At 39.0% G+C, this 16,803-nt stretch overlaps 1 protein-coding gene across 4 annotated transcripts in view; it reads right to left on the bottom strand.

Moving 5' to 3' along the window:
- MYO5A (myosin VA) overlaps positions 1-16,803 on the bottom strand; it is a 193,629-nt gene continuing 176,826 nt past the window's right edge. For all 4 annotated transcript variants that reach the window (XM_055319733.1, XM_055319734.1, XM_055319735.1 and 1 more), the window contains 8 exons: positions 12,925-13,071; positions 10,750-10,904; positions 8,486-8,575; positions 6,751-6,901; positions 4,119-4,401; positions 2,418-2,592; positions 1,144-1,224; positions 1-658 (listed from right to left, as the gene is read on the bottom strand). In XM_055319733.1, the coding sequence (XP_055175708.1) occupies positions 506-658; positions 1,144-1,224; positions 2,418-2,592; positions 4,119-4,401; positions 6,751-6,901; positions 8,486-8,575; positions 10,750-10,904; positions 12,925-13,071 (1,235 nt within the window). In that variant the 3' untranslated portion in view covers positions 1-505. The remainder of the gene's footprint in view (positions 659-1,143; positions 1,225-2,417; positions 2,593-4,118; positions 4,402-6,750; positions 6,902-8,485; positions 8,576-10,749; positions 10,905-12,924; positions 13,072-16,803) is intronic.

Genomic DNA, 16,803 nt, shown 5'->3' with positions numbered 1-16,803 from the left:
TTACTTTACATATTGCCAGTTTATTTCTTTGATCCAGTTTGACAGTATCAACATAATTTATTCCTGAACTGATATGATATGTACTCAATGGCAATTTTTCTTTCAATTCTTCTCGTCCGCGCAGAGAAGGCTCTTTGTTGGTGCCTTTCTAACAACAGCTCGTAGCTGGCATTTACATTCTTACCATACCAGTTAGATGCAGTGCTAAGGATTTATAGTAAATGCCGGCAGCTGGTGACATTTTCCCCCTTCCTTCCATCATTTACCTGCATGTACATACCTTGGGAAACCTAACTGACCCAGGGTGAGTGTTGCTATTAAGGTAACACAGCACAAAGAAGCCTATTGTTCTTTCCACGGTGATGAAAGTACTTAGGGAAATTTCCAGTTAATAAACTCTTGTTTGAAAGATAATCAGTACTTTTTCTTTAAAAATGTCTCTTCAGTAGCTCACTGGAAATAATGGGTTCTTATTGTCAGTGTTTGCCTTGATACCACATCACTTTCAGACCCGTGATATGAATCCCAGGCCCAGGCTGGCTGGGATCTGGATGGTTTCTAGTGCAAGGGAGGATGGGTTAAAAGGAAAGGTGACAGGAAAGATGTGTTTAGCATCCATGAGCAGTTGAGGAGAGTCTTTCCTGTCTCGTAAACGCATCTGAGATAAAAAAAAAAATAAAAACAGAGCATCAGTTCTTTGAATCTATAAAGATTATTTCCCCGCACCAAAAATCTACCAAGTCCTCAACTAATAAAGAATGTTTACATTTGTTTTAAAATCACTTCATTTTTCTAATAAGCTGTTATCAAAAAGTTAATGCATTGTTAAAATTAGAGATAATACAATTTAAAAACACATTTTCTTTCAAGCACTATAAAATTTTCATTCAAAAAACTGTGTTGGTGAATCAAAGAAAAAGAAAGCCGGGACACCTGGGTGGCTCAGTGGTTGAGTGTCTGCCTTAGGCAAAGGGAGTGATCCTGGAGTTCCCGGATCGGATCGAGTCCCACATTGGGCTCCCTGAGGGGTTTCTGCTTCTCCCTCTGCCTATGTCTCTGCCTCTTTCTCTGTGTCTCTCGTGAATAAATAAATAAAATCTTAAAAAAAAAAAAAAAAAAAAAAGAAAGCCTAGGAGATCTTACCTGTATAGTACGAATAAATGATACAGAGACTCTTTCTTCAAACTCATTAACTGGAGTATACAAATTCAACACTTTGACAATCTGTGAGAAATGAAATGATTAAAGTCTTCAGCATACTATCAAACACACACACTAGGTGCTTACAGTCTGGAAAACTAAAAGGATCTGTGCATACAGTTTATAATTCTACTAAGGGCTGGGCTGGGATAAGGAGAGAGAGAGAGCTGGTCTAAAAAGGCATATTTACCTTTATCATGTGAATTTTTAAAATAGGAATGTATTAATGGAATATTTGAACATTTTAAGAAGCAACATAAATTTGGAAAAATAACCAAACCATACAAAAGAACACATGAAAAGTGTCCCACTCAATCCTCTCAGTCTACCCAAGCAGCAACTGTTTGTTAGTAGTGTCCCTCGTTTCCATCTTGCTGCTTTCTATGCATATTCTACGTGTAATCTATATAAGCTGTCTATAGTATGAGACATGTAACGACCATTAAGCCCAGGAGTCGGCAAAGAAATAACTGGCAAAAGAAAAACGGGCATGGTTTATACCAATGCCTTGCCTCATGCTGTTGCCAGCATCCTCAAATTGCCCTTCCCCTCTTTTCACTTCCTTAAATGCAGTGCCCAGCTTAATAGGACGTTCCTTGAACAGAGTAATATCTTCTCAGCATTTCCTTTAGACATCTTACTATAAAATGCTGGAACCTCTTATAGTAGAATCAGTTGGGTACACCTCTCTTGCCTACTACACTGGAAAATTCCTTTTAGGCAAGGGCTGTTTCTTATTGTTTGACGTATTTCCCCCAGTAATAGGTATGGTGCCTTGAGATAGGCACTCAATCAGTCATTTATTGAAATGAAGGAACAAGAATCATCTGTCTTAAAACTAGAGAAGTCTAATACCATTCAATTATCAAATAGTATGGAAAATTATTTTTTGGAATACAGGCTCCATAGAATGCAGAGAATATACACCCCCTGGAAGCAGGGACGTTGTTTTGTTCTTGGTTGCACCTCAGTGCTTGGGGGTGTTATGCAGAACACTGTACACAGTATTTGCTGAATGTGGACTGTGGATGATTGTGACTCTCACCCAAATTTTTACTTTCTGGTAAAATCTCCTTTAAGATTTGTATAGATATATGTCTTCTCCAATCACATGAAGTCAGTTCAGAGACAAGAGTCATGACTGAGGGACCTCATTTCCCTAAGTGTCACCCCTTGACAAATACTACACTAACTCTCAGCAGGGAGAGGTGCTTCACCTGGGCAGTGGTTAGAGCACTGCACATGGAACAAATGGCTTCTGCGTCATCATCTGTCTTCTTTTTCACTTGCAAAAGCTGAGCAGCCTGAATGAGAGGTTCCAGGGTTTCTTTAGCCCCGCTATTCATCAGATTCTTGTCACGCAGCCATTCTTCCAGTTGACTGACATTGTACCTATGCCAAAAAGAGAAAGAGGGAGAGAATGCAAATTTACTGAATGTTGTCATAAACGTCTTAATTTTTTATGTACGGCTTTGTCAGGAATTTCAGTTAAAATGACAGGCAGTATTTTTGTTCAATTTTCTTAAATCTTACCAGCTGTGCTTAAGGTTTTATTATAGCCATGAGGTTTATAATCATAATTATATAAGAGTAAATGACTAGAGGATATAATTAACTTCAATGGAAGGCAGAAATACAGCCATTACAGCAAAAATTACAAAATAAAACTTGCTGAGAGACAAAATAGAACATAACACGGCTGTGTCCTTATTATGCAGCTGACCAGAAAATGCTTTCTAGCTTGTTTTACAAGATCAGAGGAAAGAATCAGTAACCTTCGAGTACTTTTTCCTTCTTATGTCAAAATCCAAGGTAGTCACGAGAAACAAGATCCCCCCCCCCCCACATAGGCTTTGCACTCCAGCCCTCTTTAGGGAAGAGCGTGGGTGATGGAGCTGTGGCCTAAGGAAGCTCAGGGATGGAAGGAGACAAGGTAAGTGGGGGGTGGGGAGCGCTGGGAGAGAAAAGGCCCCAAATATGGAGAGAGATGTGGAGACTACACAGATGCTGAGGTTGCAAGAGGCAGTCAAACAAGTGACAGTGGTTCTCATGCTAACGCACTAAATGGATACATGATCAGAACTTTGCAGTCAGGCAGATAGGAGGCAAGATGATATTACAGTAGGGCTTCACAGGTGTAAACAAACCTTAGAGAAATAAATTCTACTACCAGAGAGGAAAGTATTATCTTCTTAACGTTAACTGTAATGGCTGTGTACCAGAATGGAAAATTTGAAAGGAATGCCAAGGTTTCCTGAGATTAACTAAAGACTTATGTAGGAGAGATCCTTTTTCCCTCTCTTGGTGAGTATTCTGTTTTAAAACAAATGATTTACAAAAAAAAAAAAAAAAAAAAAAAAAAATCAATTTTATTATGATAATGGGTTATGCCAAGGAGCAGCTGGGCAGACCATTGAGTGTACATTTTCTTAAATGTCAGAGGGGCATGTTTTAAGTTAATAAAGATTCTATTAGACATGCTCTTGTAGCCATGGTACAAAAGGTGTCTTGTCTAAATAAATTTCTAAAAGAAACCAAACATTAGGAGTCTTCATCATAAAGATATCTTGTTAGGTATAATTAAAACATATGCAAGAGGTGAGAAAGCAGCTATCTCAACTCGAAGTACTTTTCATCTGCTCTGTGTCCCCTCAAACAAGCTAGTGTCAGGGGAGCAGAGTTCCCACACAGTGGTGGGTAGAATGTGTTGAAAGGCAGTCAGGAGCGATACCGAATGAGAGGGGAGAAGTCCAGCCAGGCAAGAGGAAGCAGCTCCAAGTGTGGGCAGCCCTGGCTGCTTGGCTGCTTGGCAGCAGACCTCAGGTGTGTTGCCCTCGAACAAGCCAGAAGGCCCCTGAAGCCCGGCCAGCGCTTGGGCAGTGAGTGGATGGTGTTGGGAGCTGTGGGCGGCCGCTCACCTGATCTGCATGCCTTTACTCCAGGAGCACATGTCCTTCCGCAGGAGGAGGTTGTTCAGGGTGATGGCCCCAACAATGTAGAACATCTGCTTGACCACCTGCTTGATCAGTTCAGGGTCCATGCCATGCTGACACATGACTGAGTGGAACGAGTTGAGCTGCCGGAGGATGGAGTCCAGTGTGTAGGTGCCCTCATCTGCAATGCTGGAGGTTCGCTTTCTCAGCCCTGTGGGCTTCACCCCAGACACACCCTGGATGGTTTCATGCTCCAGCATGCCAGACACTGCAGGGGGAGTTCACGTGTTAGAAGATGCCTGTTTCATGCGTACACATGCCTGCTCACACAATGCATGCATGTACTCTCAGACATTCAATTTAGGAAAATGATCTGAGTCTCAAGAGAGGGGAAAACAACTTTCCAAAAAAGGGCTTCCAGGTTTTGAATTTTAATGAAGGAATAATTCTTAAATGAAAATATTTATGAAATTAAGAAATTTTAATGGTGCATTTGCTAAAATATGAAGCAGCAGCCTTATAATAGCACAAGCCTGGGATATCTTGGGAGGGTTTTTGAGAAAATGCAGCAGTTAGGGAGAGGATAAGTTATTTTCCAGGGATATCTGAGCCCCACAGGCAAACCAAGTAGCAAGACCGGCAGGAGACTGGGCAGTGGTCATGGAGAAGCCTTGGGAGGGGATGGTTGTGTGGGGCTGGAAAATTGGGCCCTTCCTTGCCCTAGCTTTCCATGGTAGCAGGGAAGCTTTGGGTTAGCCTCAGCATCCCAGAACTCGGTCTTTTCAAATGTGGGGCACTGCTCCCTCTATTGTGTCCTCACAGTGTTTGACTTTGGCTTATGCCTCCTCCTCCAGGATGGTTATGGGATGATTACTCCCTGGATTGGCAGCCCTTTGAGAACAGGGGCCAGTTCTGATTCGGTTTATATCTCTTATTCATTTTATTTCTCACAGTGCTAACTGCAGCTTCCACAGAACCTCAGGCTGACACAAAACATTGGCAGTTGTTATCAAATGACTGGGAGGTGGGGGTAGTAGTTTACAGTGGGACATCTCAGAGCTAAGCTTACTGTTTAGTCAATAAAAATAGGCAGAAATAAAAGAAATATTAGCTGAAGTTGACCTTCTTTGCATCTGTGTTGCTTCTTACATTTTAGCTGACCTACGTTGCTTTGAATACACAACCATTAGGGGACAACTGAAAAATTGACCACTGAGGTTGTACCCTGAAGAAATCACTGCCAAGAATCTCCCATGGCTTTCTCAGCCTTTTATGACTATGGTTGGTTTACTGTGGGCCTGCAATGGAAGATGGGAGTACTAAGGGCAACGAAGAAGTTGTAGAAATGTAGAAGACACACATGTGGAAAAAGAAAGGGTAGCTTGGGAGAAGCCTTAAGTAGCTGCTGATCATTTGCTTGAAGATAACAGAGTTTGGTAACTTAAAGCAAATTTAATTCAATTCATTCAAAATTAGCAACCTGCAATTTATATATGCCTCCTAATTCCTACTTTATACATGCTACACATTCCCAAGGAATATAGGCAGTGCAGTACAAAAATACACACCCAGGGTGAGTAGACACATTTAAAGAGAGGTATGTGGACTCACACACCTATTTCATATATAGAAATATACACACACGTGCACACCCCAGTCACTTATATCCAATGAGAAACCACTACTTTAAAACCAAATTACCTTTAACAATTCCATAGGGGCCTTGAGATGTAGAACTCATCATGGAGTGTCTGAGACCTATTCTTGTTGCCGTGGTACCCCCAACCCTTTTATTGTAGCCTAGCAGGAGAAATGTAAACTCTCCCCAACTTCCTTAGTTTTAGATAGATCCCCCCCAGGAAGCCCTGTGTAAGAGTTTTCTAGACCAAAGTTTGTTTATTTATTAAAGATTTTATTTATTTATTCATGAGAGACAGAGACAGGCAGAGACATAGGCAGAGGGAGAGACAGGCTCCTTGCAGGGAGCCAATGTGGGACTGGAGCCCAATGTGGGACTTGATCCCAGGACTCCAGGATCACGCTCTGAGCCAAAGGCAGATGCTCAACCCCTGAGCCACCCAGGCGTCCTTAGACCAAAGTTTAAAGTGTTTTTGAGGGGTGCCTGGGTGGCTCAGTCAGTTAAGCATCTGCTTTTGGTTCAGGTCATGATCCCAGAGTCCTGGGATGGAGCCTGCCTCAGGCTCCCTCTACCTGCTGCTCCCCCTGCTTGTGCACGTGAGTGGGCACGCTCTCGCTCGCGCGCACTCTCTCTCTCTCTCCCTGACAAATAAATAAGTAAAATCTTTTTAAAAAATAAAGTGTTTTTGAAAATTGGACAAAGAATGAGGTATATTGCTGGGTATAAAGCATAACCCAATCTCAAGGGAAAGGCATCACACTGGGGAGAGTCACTAGATACTGCCCTTTCAATCATGTGGAAGCAGTGATTTTGATGTACCCCAATTAGTCATGGCTGGGGTCCTGGGATTCCTCAGCTAATTTCAGGACTGAGTCTTACAACTTTATGTTCTTCATATGAAGATATGCCTCAAAACAAGTGCTGCTGGTGGGCACGTGAGGCAGGCAGACCTTGATGTCGGCCAAGCCCTCGCCTTACCGATCATTGGCTGAAGGATGTTCTCTAACACCCGCACAAGCTGCTGGTAGATCTGAATAGCCAAGTCACTTAGCACCTGCCGGTACTCAGCCAGGTCAAAATTGGTGAGACAGTGTTCATTCTGGCGAGATGTGTTGTGTTTCATAAAGCCCTGGTAGAACCAGAAAGCAAAGTTAATGAGACCCATGTGAAATAAAATGTCTCTTCTAACTCCTTTGTTTATTAGATTCCTTTGCTGTCTTTCCTCTGAAGAGTTTCCATCTGTTCCACGCTTGAATGCCAGATAGTCATTCTCAAATGCTCTGTGTGTTTGTTTCCTTCGTATCCCCCTTCCACTCCCTATTAGTTTTTGAATAACATCTAAACTTGGCAAGCTAGCATTTAAGCCTTTCCAATAGCCATGTCAGTGAAACAAGACAGGGGAACATAATTTGAAAAAAAATTAATGAGTGTTTTCATTCATGATGCAGCAGGTTTACTGCCAAACACCAAGTTATCTAAAGTATTAATCTCTTAACTTCAATTCCATTAAATACAGTCCTATTTATAAATACTGCCTCTGGAGGGCACACATAATCTGAAAATAGACCAAGAGGTTGATCAAAAAATAAAAAAATTCCCTTTATTACATTTCATGGTAATGATACATGATTTTCCATCCAAGATTAGAATGGAATTTTTTGGTGGTATTAGTTAAAATGGAAAAGCAACTGTACAGGCAGGTACTTTTGTCAGACATTGCCTGCTTGATGGATTCTACCCACAGTCAAGCACGTGCCTCCCTACACAAACGACCTAACATGGTCTTGAAGTGGAGACTGACAGGATAACTAATGGCCCCTCACAGCAATTCTAGTCTGTCTGTCCCATGTTCTCACGGGCTGTATCTTACTCATATTTGTATTTTCCATCATTTGCCAGGACAGTCCTCTGCCCCTAGCCTCTGGGTGCCTAGAAAATGCTGCTGGTCAGCTTCTCTGCCTGCCTTCCAGGCAAAAAATGGAATGCATGGGCAGCAGTGGGTAGGGGCACAGGCTGTCAGAGGCAGGCAGCCCCAGATCCCAGCTCTGCTCCTTCTGACTAAGAGAACCCAGGCAAATTGATGAACTTCACCGAACTTCAGTTTCTTCATCTGTAAAACTGGATTATAATTTATACCTCACAGAGATGTTGTAAGAATTAAAAATCATAGTGTGCAGTAAGTGCTGTCTGATATTCACTGAGTAGGCCTTAATAAAGAATATTAATATATTACATAGTTTTGAAATAACAGTTTTGAAGTCTATCAAGTACCTGATGAACCTATCACTGCAAATAAAAGCAAAACGGGTTTTTGGACCAATCTAAAGAGATATGCCTCAGCTTGATCACCTTTTATGTATTATCAAAAGCCAAAATTCTTTAAATAGTTCAATATTTTTCATATCAGTCCCCAAAAAGCCCATTTCCACATACTGACGAGGTTTCATTGCTCATAACAATTCATTAACCAATGCTCATTGTATTTCTGCTATGCTTTCTCATAATACAAACTCTCAGAGGGAAGAAACTATGTTGCTCTCTAGTTCACTGTTTCATAAACAATGGACATCAAACAAAACTATGAGCTTCCAAGCCACTTCTGAATTCAGGTTTCTAAATTAACAAATGGTTAAATGTTTTGTGCTTTAAAATTTTTCCTTAAAGGGGTCAGAGAAAATATATCATGCTGGTTTTGTAATCAAGGTTTTCTCACCTCTTCTCCACTGTACTGCTTCAAACAGTGCAAAAACCGGCATGTGTTAGAGAGCCAGAAGGAGACCGTTTCGAAATCATCACCTCTTTTCTGAAGGAGAGAAAAAGGCTACATTCACTTTCCTTAGGGAGATAACAACCTGAAAGGAACTGAACAGTTACCAGAAGGCCCACTTCTCTCAGTTACATTATAATTACAAAAAATAAATAAAAAAAATAAATCAGACTGCAATTGTAGTCTTACATCATTGCTAGAAAATTTCAACCCCATATTTGTTGGTTGGTTGTTACTTTGCTTGGTATCTATTTTCTTGCCATTAGAAAAAGATGCCCGATCATTCTGCTGGTATTAGCTTAGCCTAAGTCCCTTTCGGCAGAAAACAATTCATCCAACCACAGCTTACCCCACCTCACTTCCCTCAGGGTTACTGAGAGGGTCAGAGGGGACTAAAGCACAAGAGGGAACTATATACCAGGAAGTGCTGAATCCCAGATTAGGTTAGTTGTATCAGTGATACAACTCCTGAACAGAGAATCCGAAGTGGGGTGAAGGAAATCCTGGGCAGAAGAGAAGAGAGGGGGGAGCTGAATGGCTCTTCATCAGGACTAGGGTACATGCCAAATAACTGGCTGCTAAATCGAAGGCAAATATACTTCAGTTCAGAACTGGGATGAGAGGCAAATTCACAACAATTTTGAAGGGCATCAAGAATGCGTTGTATGCTAGTACCCACTCCTTTTTAATTTTTTACCAAGAATACATGGTATGTCATTAGTATACTATATAATGATCAGTTAAATTAGAGGAATGTCTTCCTGCAATTAGGATGAGAGGGAGAAAACATGATTTGATTCTGCTATCTTCCTAGGAATTGACTTACAAATTAGTAACACTTGCAGGCTAAATGCAATACAGCATCAATATACCAAAAATGAAATGGGTTACATCAGAATACCTCCAACAACTTTTTTAAAGATTCTATTTATTCATGAGAGAAAGGGGTGGGGGTGCAGAGACACAGGCAGAGGGAGAGGCAGGCTTTATTCAGGAAGCCTGACACAGGACTCGATCCTGGGTCTCCAGGATCACGCCCTGGGCTGAAGGTGGTGCTAAACCACTGAGTCACCCTGGTGCCCCCTCCAACAATTTTTAAGTGTGAAATCTTCAAAAACTCCATGCTTTGGTAACTATCGGGAAACTAACTACATAGAATATCTGCATAGCAGGGACGGAGAACCAGCATTTGTCAAAGGTTCACCACCAGGGGCTGCACAGAGGGTGTGTTTAATGAGAAGAGAACTTCAGGTGGAGAACATGAAAAAGTTCTGGGGTGGGCAATGATAATGGTTGCACAACAATGTGAATGTACTTAATGTCACAGAAACATGCACTGAAAAGTGGCAAGGTGGTAAATTTTATGTTTTGTGTATTTTACCACAGTTTTTAAAAAAATAATGAAAGACATACTAGATTTGAGAACATCCACTGGGCATGTTAACTATCCACTTATCTCCATCCAAAAAGTTTTCATCCAACTTCAGTTAGATAATCAGAAAGCAAAGTACTCGGAACACATTCTCTTAGCTCCTCACAGAAACGTGTGAGTTAAAGTTAAGTATAATGTTCATTGTTTTTCTAGAGAGGCAAGAGGAGGAGGTGACACAGTGATTACTGAGTTATGCAGGTCTTTCAATTTTATTACATAATTCTGCTGCCTTTTCCAAGCCTTTCCTCTCTGTTTAGTATCTGTTGCTCCTCACATGGAACCAGGCATTTCAGGTAACAAGGAAAATTATGGGGTGAGTTGGAGAATAACAGGAAGAAAAGTTGGAAGAAAAAATTTAATGTTTTATCAGCCATCTCGTTTATGAACAAGCCATGTCATGTTGAATTTACTTAATACCTTTTTAACTTTTTAACTAGAGCATCATATTCCCTATATATATGGACCACACTAAATATTTTTAATTTATTTGTAAGATCTCAAAACAGACTATTTCTATTTTGTTTATGAAGAAATTTACTCTGCAGTTTAATGCAATTATATCAAATTAATTTTAATTACTGTTAAACCTGAGCCCCACTGTACAAGAAGGCATATAGACATGTTGCAAGGAATGCTGTCGACAGTGTAAGTTATCAGTTAAGACTGGAAAGTGTTCACATCTGGCAATTTAGCTCCAATCTAAGAAAGGAAAATACCTTGGTGCAGATTCTGTCATCATTAAGGTTCACTATGAGAATTTTGTGGAACATGAACTGACCTTTAATACTTTTTTGATGCTGTTAATTGTTGATGTTAGCAACGACCTTACTTTCTGATCATCATTCAGGTAGTCAGCATGTCGAACACACATAAATAGGATATACGCTGGTAACCCTGGAATCAAATTGACTGCCACACCACGTGGCTTCAGTTCTGAAAGGGAATGGAGAAAAATAAGCTTATGTAGCATTGAAAATATTCTTAAGGAATGCTTTTATGAGATATAAAAGCACAGTTCTCATGAAAGAATTCAATCATTCAGGGTTAATAGGTCATATTAAAAAAACATATTTCAAAAGCTCAACAAGGGGAGAAATTGTTAAGGGTGGGGACATGTGAATCTTACAACTCCCGAATTTATATCTCTTGCCTGGACTTCTCCCATGAACTCCAGGCTCATGTATCAACTGCCTTCTTGACACCTCTGCTTAAGCATGTCAAATTGAGTCTGTTTCAAACAGAACCACTGATTCCCTATGGAACCTGCTTTTCTAGGAGTTGTCCCCATCTCAGTAAATGGCTGTTGCAGACTTCTGGTTTCTCAGGTTATAAACTCTGTCAATATCTTTGACTCCTTTGTTTTCTCACACTACATGTCTAATTCAACAATAAATCCTGTTGGCTTTACCTATAAAACACATTCGGAAACTTACTCTACTAGCTACCCTAGAACAGGCCACTATCATCTTCTCCTGAACTATAGTGATGGCTTCCAGACTAGTCTCCCTGAATTCATCCTCTGCTCTCCAGTAGCACATTTTTCACACAATGACTGGATTAATTCTATACACAAACGCCACTCGTGTTCTGAAAACCTTCCAGGCTTCTTCTCAGTCATTTATAAAATCGAAAATCTTCACTATGTCTGTGTGATCTGGCCCTGCTCCCCTTCCCCAGTTCACAGTGGTCTAGTAACACTTCTCCCTCTCATCCTAATTGCACAGGGCTTACGTACTTACTATTTTCTGTCTAAAATGTTCTTTCTGAGACACCAGGATGATCTGCTTCCTTGCTTCCTTTGATCGCTGTCCAAGGATCAACTTATCAAAGAGAACTTTCTTGACAACTTTATATAAACTATTTCACTTGCCTTTACTCTTTATCCTTTTACCCCATTATATTGTATTATTTTTTCTCTATTCCCCCCATGCCCCAATGTAATATTACAAGAATAGGGATCATGAATTACTTTATTCATTACCCAGTACCTAGAAAATGCTTAGCATTTGGTAGGAGCTCACTAAATGTTTACTGAACTGATGAATCTTTGTTAACTCTATGCTTAAAAATCACAGGCTTCTTAACATTTTTGCTAAATGAAGGTCATGTTGAAACCTAAGTGCCTCTGCTCCTATATATAGTACTTGGTTTAATGCCACAAACCTCAGGAATATTAAATCAGGTATAACTGTCAATCACATTGCTGTCAGCCCACACCTGCTGGGAGGAATGCTACACAAAGGCTGAACACAGAAGTTTTTCCCTTTTTCAGTTCTTAACTTTCAGGCTGTGTGCACTCCCAACTCATTTCCCACCCTCCCTTAAAGAGTCTTCTTGCAGAACTAGTGGGCTTACACCCCATCTTGCCCCTATGCTGCTCTGAAATGTTTCTTTCATGTCCATTTCATTTGTCCAGTCTTCTTCCCTTCCATAGTTGGAATCTTTTCCTCAATTCTTTGGTTTCTTCCCTATTACCAAAGTGTTATTCTTGACACATATAGTTGTGAAAGAAAGCAAGGGAAAAAATGAAACTTAGTAAGTTAAATGGCCCAGAGCAGTGGTGTTCAGCTGTGGCTGCACTTCAGAATTCTCTGAAATATTGAAAAAAGTATATTTGACATGGCCAGGCTCTTCCCCGTAGAGATTCTAATGTAATGAGTCTATGGTAGGGACCATACACCAACACTTCTCAAAAGCTTCCCCAGATATTCTGATTTGTAGCCAGAGTGAAGAAGGTCTGGCTTCAAAGGATCCTTATAGGTAGATCCTATGTAAGTCTCCCTGCAGGGGATAAGGCATGACGTGGTCAGGATGCTACCACAGAAGGATAATGCAGTTTGCAATGATGACTAAAGAAACCAGTGTTGAGTATCTTAAAAATTAGTGACTAGTCTTTCCCATCACTGACTATATGCACCAGAAAGACCTTCTATTCCGTGCAGAAAATACTTGCCCAGAATCAGGTTCTTGACAAGCTTTTGCTCATCTTCCTTCTTGTATTCCAGCATTCCTTGGAAATCCTTTTCTTTCCTGGGAATGTTAACTGGACGGATAGGTTCATCAATGATCTGTCCTGGAGATATGTTCTCCATCTGGCCCACTTCATGAGAAACAAAAAGGAGAAGAAAATATTTTCCAGGTAGAAAAGATACAAGGGTTCCACATTCCAATAATTTGAAATGAACTCTACGGCAACATAAACTTGACATATTTGCCACTTAATTATTTCCTCTTTAAATACCTTTTTCTCCTAAAATTAGGTGGATAGATGGCAAAATTATATGGTAATGTTACTCCAACAGCCACTAATGCCTGGCTACTATCAACATCAAAGAAAACATTTGCTGTAAAAACATTTTTTTTTTTTTTTTGCTGTAAAAAAATTATTTTTGGAATAAAGTTTCCTTTGTCAAAAGTAAGGTTAAATGTCCCCAAAATAAGTGGTTTAACTTCTTGGTTAACCAATCAGCATCATCATAATGTTTAAGATATTTAGACTTTAAGTCACAGAAAGAGAAAAACAGTATTCTACAAAGAGGCAGCAAGAGTATCAAAGATTTCCCCTCACATTGAGCTGTATGAATCCAGTCATTAAAGAAAAAGAACATTTGCTTTAAATGTATCATTGCAGTCAGTTCAAACCACATCAAGATAGCTGGTAGATAAGTATTTCTTCACACTAGTTGATGTGAAATGTATCATTTTTCACAAAGGCCTCATAAGGCAAAGACCTAACTTTCTTCTGCTACCCTTCATTCTCAAAGAAATTATGAACAGATAAACGCTTTTATTTAATATGATTTCCTAAATATTATTCTGTCTTTTGCTTGTTTGTTTTTAGTCAAGTGCTTTAAGTCTTAACCATGAAGCTGTAACCATTAAAGTACAAGCACTGGTTAATGGCCCTTTGATGTTAAAAATGGTCACTATTGTTAATGGCAAATGCTAGAGAAGGATTATGCTAAGAATTAAAAGAAAAAGGTCTCCAATTTCATTGCAAAAATTGAGAATTAAATGAGAAATGCAAGGGAAGGTAAGGGAACATAGAGTTATGATGGTGTTTGTGAAAATATATGCTACTACTAAGCAGGTTTTTAAATTCTTTTACCTATAGGGAGAGGGCAGTTATCTAGGGATAGATTGAGTTGAATCTGTTGCCAGACACAATGCAGATCAGAAGCATTAGAAAGTTTAATGTTGCTTATTCCCCAAGGTATCAGTAGTTCTTCCCCGGTCACTCTGGGTAATTTCCTGTGTTAGTTCTGGGAAGCCAGTTCCACAGGACAAGGTTATCACGGAGAACACCAATACCTGCCAGTATTCTTGCTTATGTGGCAGAGAGCCAGCCTAGTGCCACCCCGTCCACCTCATGCTGCAGCATCACACACCAGGATTATCAGCGCTGAAAATCACCACCGTCCATCAACACTATAATATCTAAAGAGTGACCACATTGTGACTGGACAAGTCAGGGCTGTGGCGTCTAGTGCTTCATATGCATGGTAAAATATACGTCTCTATACAGGAGACAGGAGATTCAAGCCATTTAGTTTTGCAAAGATTACTTCTGGAGTCAGTTTAAAAACAACAACATGAGGATCTCAGAATTAGCAGACAGTGACCTTCACAGCTCATGTACACACTGCATGTAAAGTACAAAAGAGTAAAATCCCTACCATCCATGTTACTAGTCACTTTGAGCCACAGAAATAATTCTGGGAGGAAATAGATTCAACATATTATCTTTATCAATAAAAGTACCTATTTGGACTCTAACCCCGAGAGAATGTTTTAAAGCCCACTGATTTCATCCACTGGTGATGAGATATACCATTATTTTACATAACACTAAAGAAGGAAAAACACTGCCAATTAAAATGCAACCTGTCAATAGTTTCTGAAAGATGCAACTTAATTTAAGATGTTAAAATGTAAAAATTTGAGCACCTCAGAATTTATGAAATATGGTGAATATTTTTACTAGGAGATCTCACATTTTAAAAGAAAGCTTACTTTCTTTTTACAAAACCTTTAACCAAGATATTTTTGGTTCTGCAAAAAAATGTCCGAGATGGTTTTCCATATTTTCATTAAAATTTTCTCTCTGCTTTTGAATTGTCTTCAGATATTTGAGTTTTCAAAAAAATTCATAGATAAAATATGGATGTCAACTCAACACAATTCTGATTTTTTTAACAAGCCATCTACTAATTAAAATGTCAGTCTTTATGTATGCAGCATCAGGAAATTATAGGGCCTGAAAGAAAGAAGCTGGGACCGCATTTCAGTTTTCAAAGACTCATAAGACCTTAGGGGTCATTTGGTCCAATGTTCTATTACAGACTTTCTTCTAAAAAAAACCTGAAGCAATACCTATTTTCATTTTCTGGATTCTTTATATTTGTGGGAAAAATATTCCTGAGCCTTTTTGTCCTGGAAAAGGAAAGGAAATTGGGCATTTTTTAAAAAATTTAATTTCCCCACTTTGGAACCAGAAAGATCTTGATTTCAGGTTTAATGGAGACAGGTGAATAAATTCCTATAAGTAGAGAGGAAAATTGGAAAATATGACAGCAAGGAGAGAAGTCAGTCATTCCTGGAGGCTTGGGTTCTGGTTCCAGTTTGGCTACTCACTGGCTGAGACCTTGGCAGTCCCTTATGGTTTCTGGGCCTCTGTTTTTTATGCCTATGAAATAATTAACTGATTTCTAGAATTCTTTTAGGTCTAAATTCCCTGACTTTATGAAAGTTGAGATGGAACACCCACTCCTGGATTAAAATATAGCACAAAGCCGATCAAAATTTGAAACACTCTCTATTTAGCTTTATAATTTCTGCTAAAAATTATATATGTTGGCATTTAAAAAAAAAAGGCTTCACTGGCTTCTAAAAAAGTCTCCTTAATTAAGGGTAGCCCATAGAAGGAGATAAGAATCTTGCTATTTTAAACCAGAAGAATTTAAGTATATTATATTTAGAGAAAAATACAAGAAAACTTAGTTTTTAAAAAGGCTTTTGTTGTGGAAAGTTCCCTGTATTTCCGTATAATGGAGGATAAGGAAATAGGAAGACAAAAGTGTTAGAAGAGCTTGTTACCTTAGTCTCTAATTTAGGGGAGGAGTACCCAGCATGAGCCCAAGTCATATACATTTACTTCATTTTATTCTTTAGTTTTGTGTTATTTAATTTCAAATATAACTTTTAAGAATATGATGTCCTTTTGTTTAATCTATGAAGTGCCTTCTCAAATGCTACTTATAGGTTTGAGAATACAGCTGGTGAGATAGTTTAATTTATGAGATTGATTTCTGATTGATAATAGCTTAAAATCGCTGACATCTTGAAATACTGTAACCTATCTCAATTAAAATATATGTATCAAAGAAAGCTGAGTAAAAACTTAAAATAAGTAGCTTTGCTATTTATCAAATTTTACTAATGTATTACAAAGAAATCATTAGAAGTTTAAAAAAATAATCTACCAATTAATATCCTTAAAATCAGTTCTTTCAGGCACTCTTGTCTAATTATCATCTTATGATATAATTAAAGCAGAGTTAAGGGCAGAAAGGTTTTCTGAATAAAGATTTTTTAAAGTTTTATCAATAGACATTATAGTCCATGTGTGTGTCTTGGGAGGTTCAAAGTTTTAGTGTAATAAGGAGTCATGTAATGCTAAAAAGGTTTATAAATTATGACTGCAAAATAATTTGTCTGATTTCTACAAAAATATTTCAGCATTTGTACATCCAAGAGAGTACATTCAAAGTAAACATCTATGCCATCATTCTAAATATGTTTGGAACTTATTCATTCAACAAACATTTAAGGA

Source organism: Nyctereutes procyonoides, unplaced genomic scaffold (genome assembly GCF_905146905.1).
Source record: "Nyctereutes procyonoides isolate TBG_1078 unplaced genomic scaffold, NYPRO_anot_genome, whole genome shotgun sequence".
Taxonomy (NCBI): domain Eukaryota; kingdom Metazoa; phylum Chordata; class Mammalia; order Carnivora; family Canidae; genus Nyctereutes; species Nyctereutes procyonoides.
The sequence above is the reverse complement of the archived record's forward strand: the minus strand, read 5'-3'. Positions and strand labels throughout refer to the sequence as shown.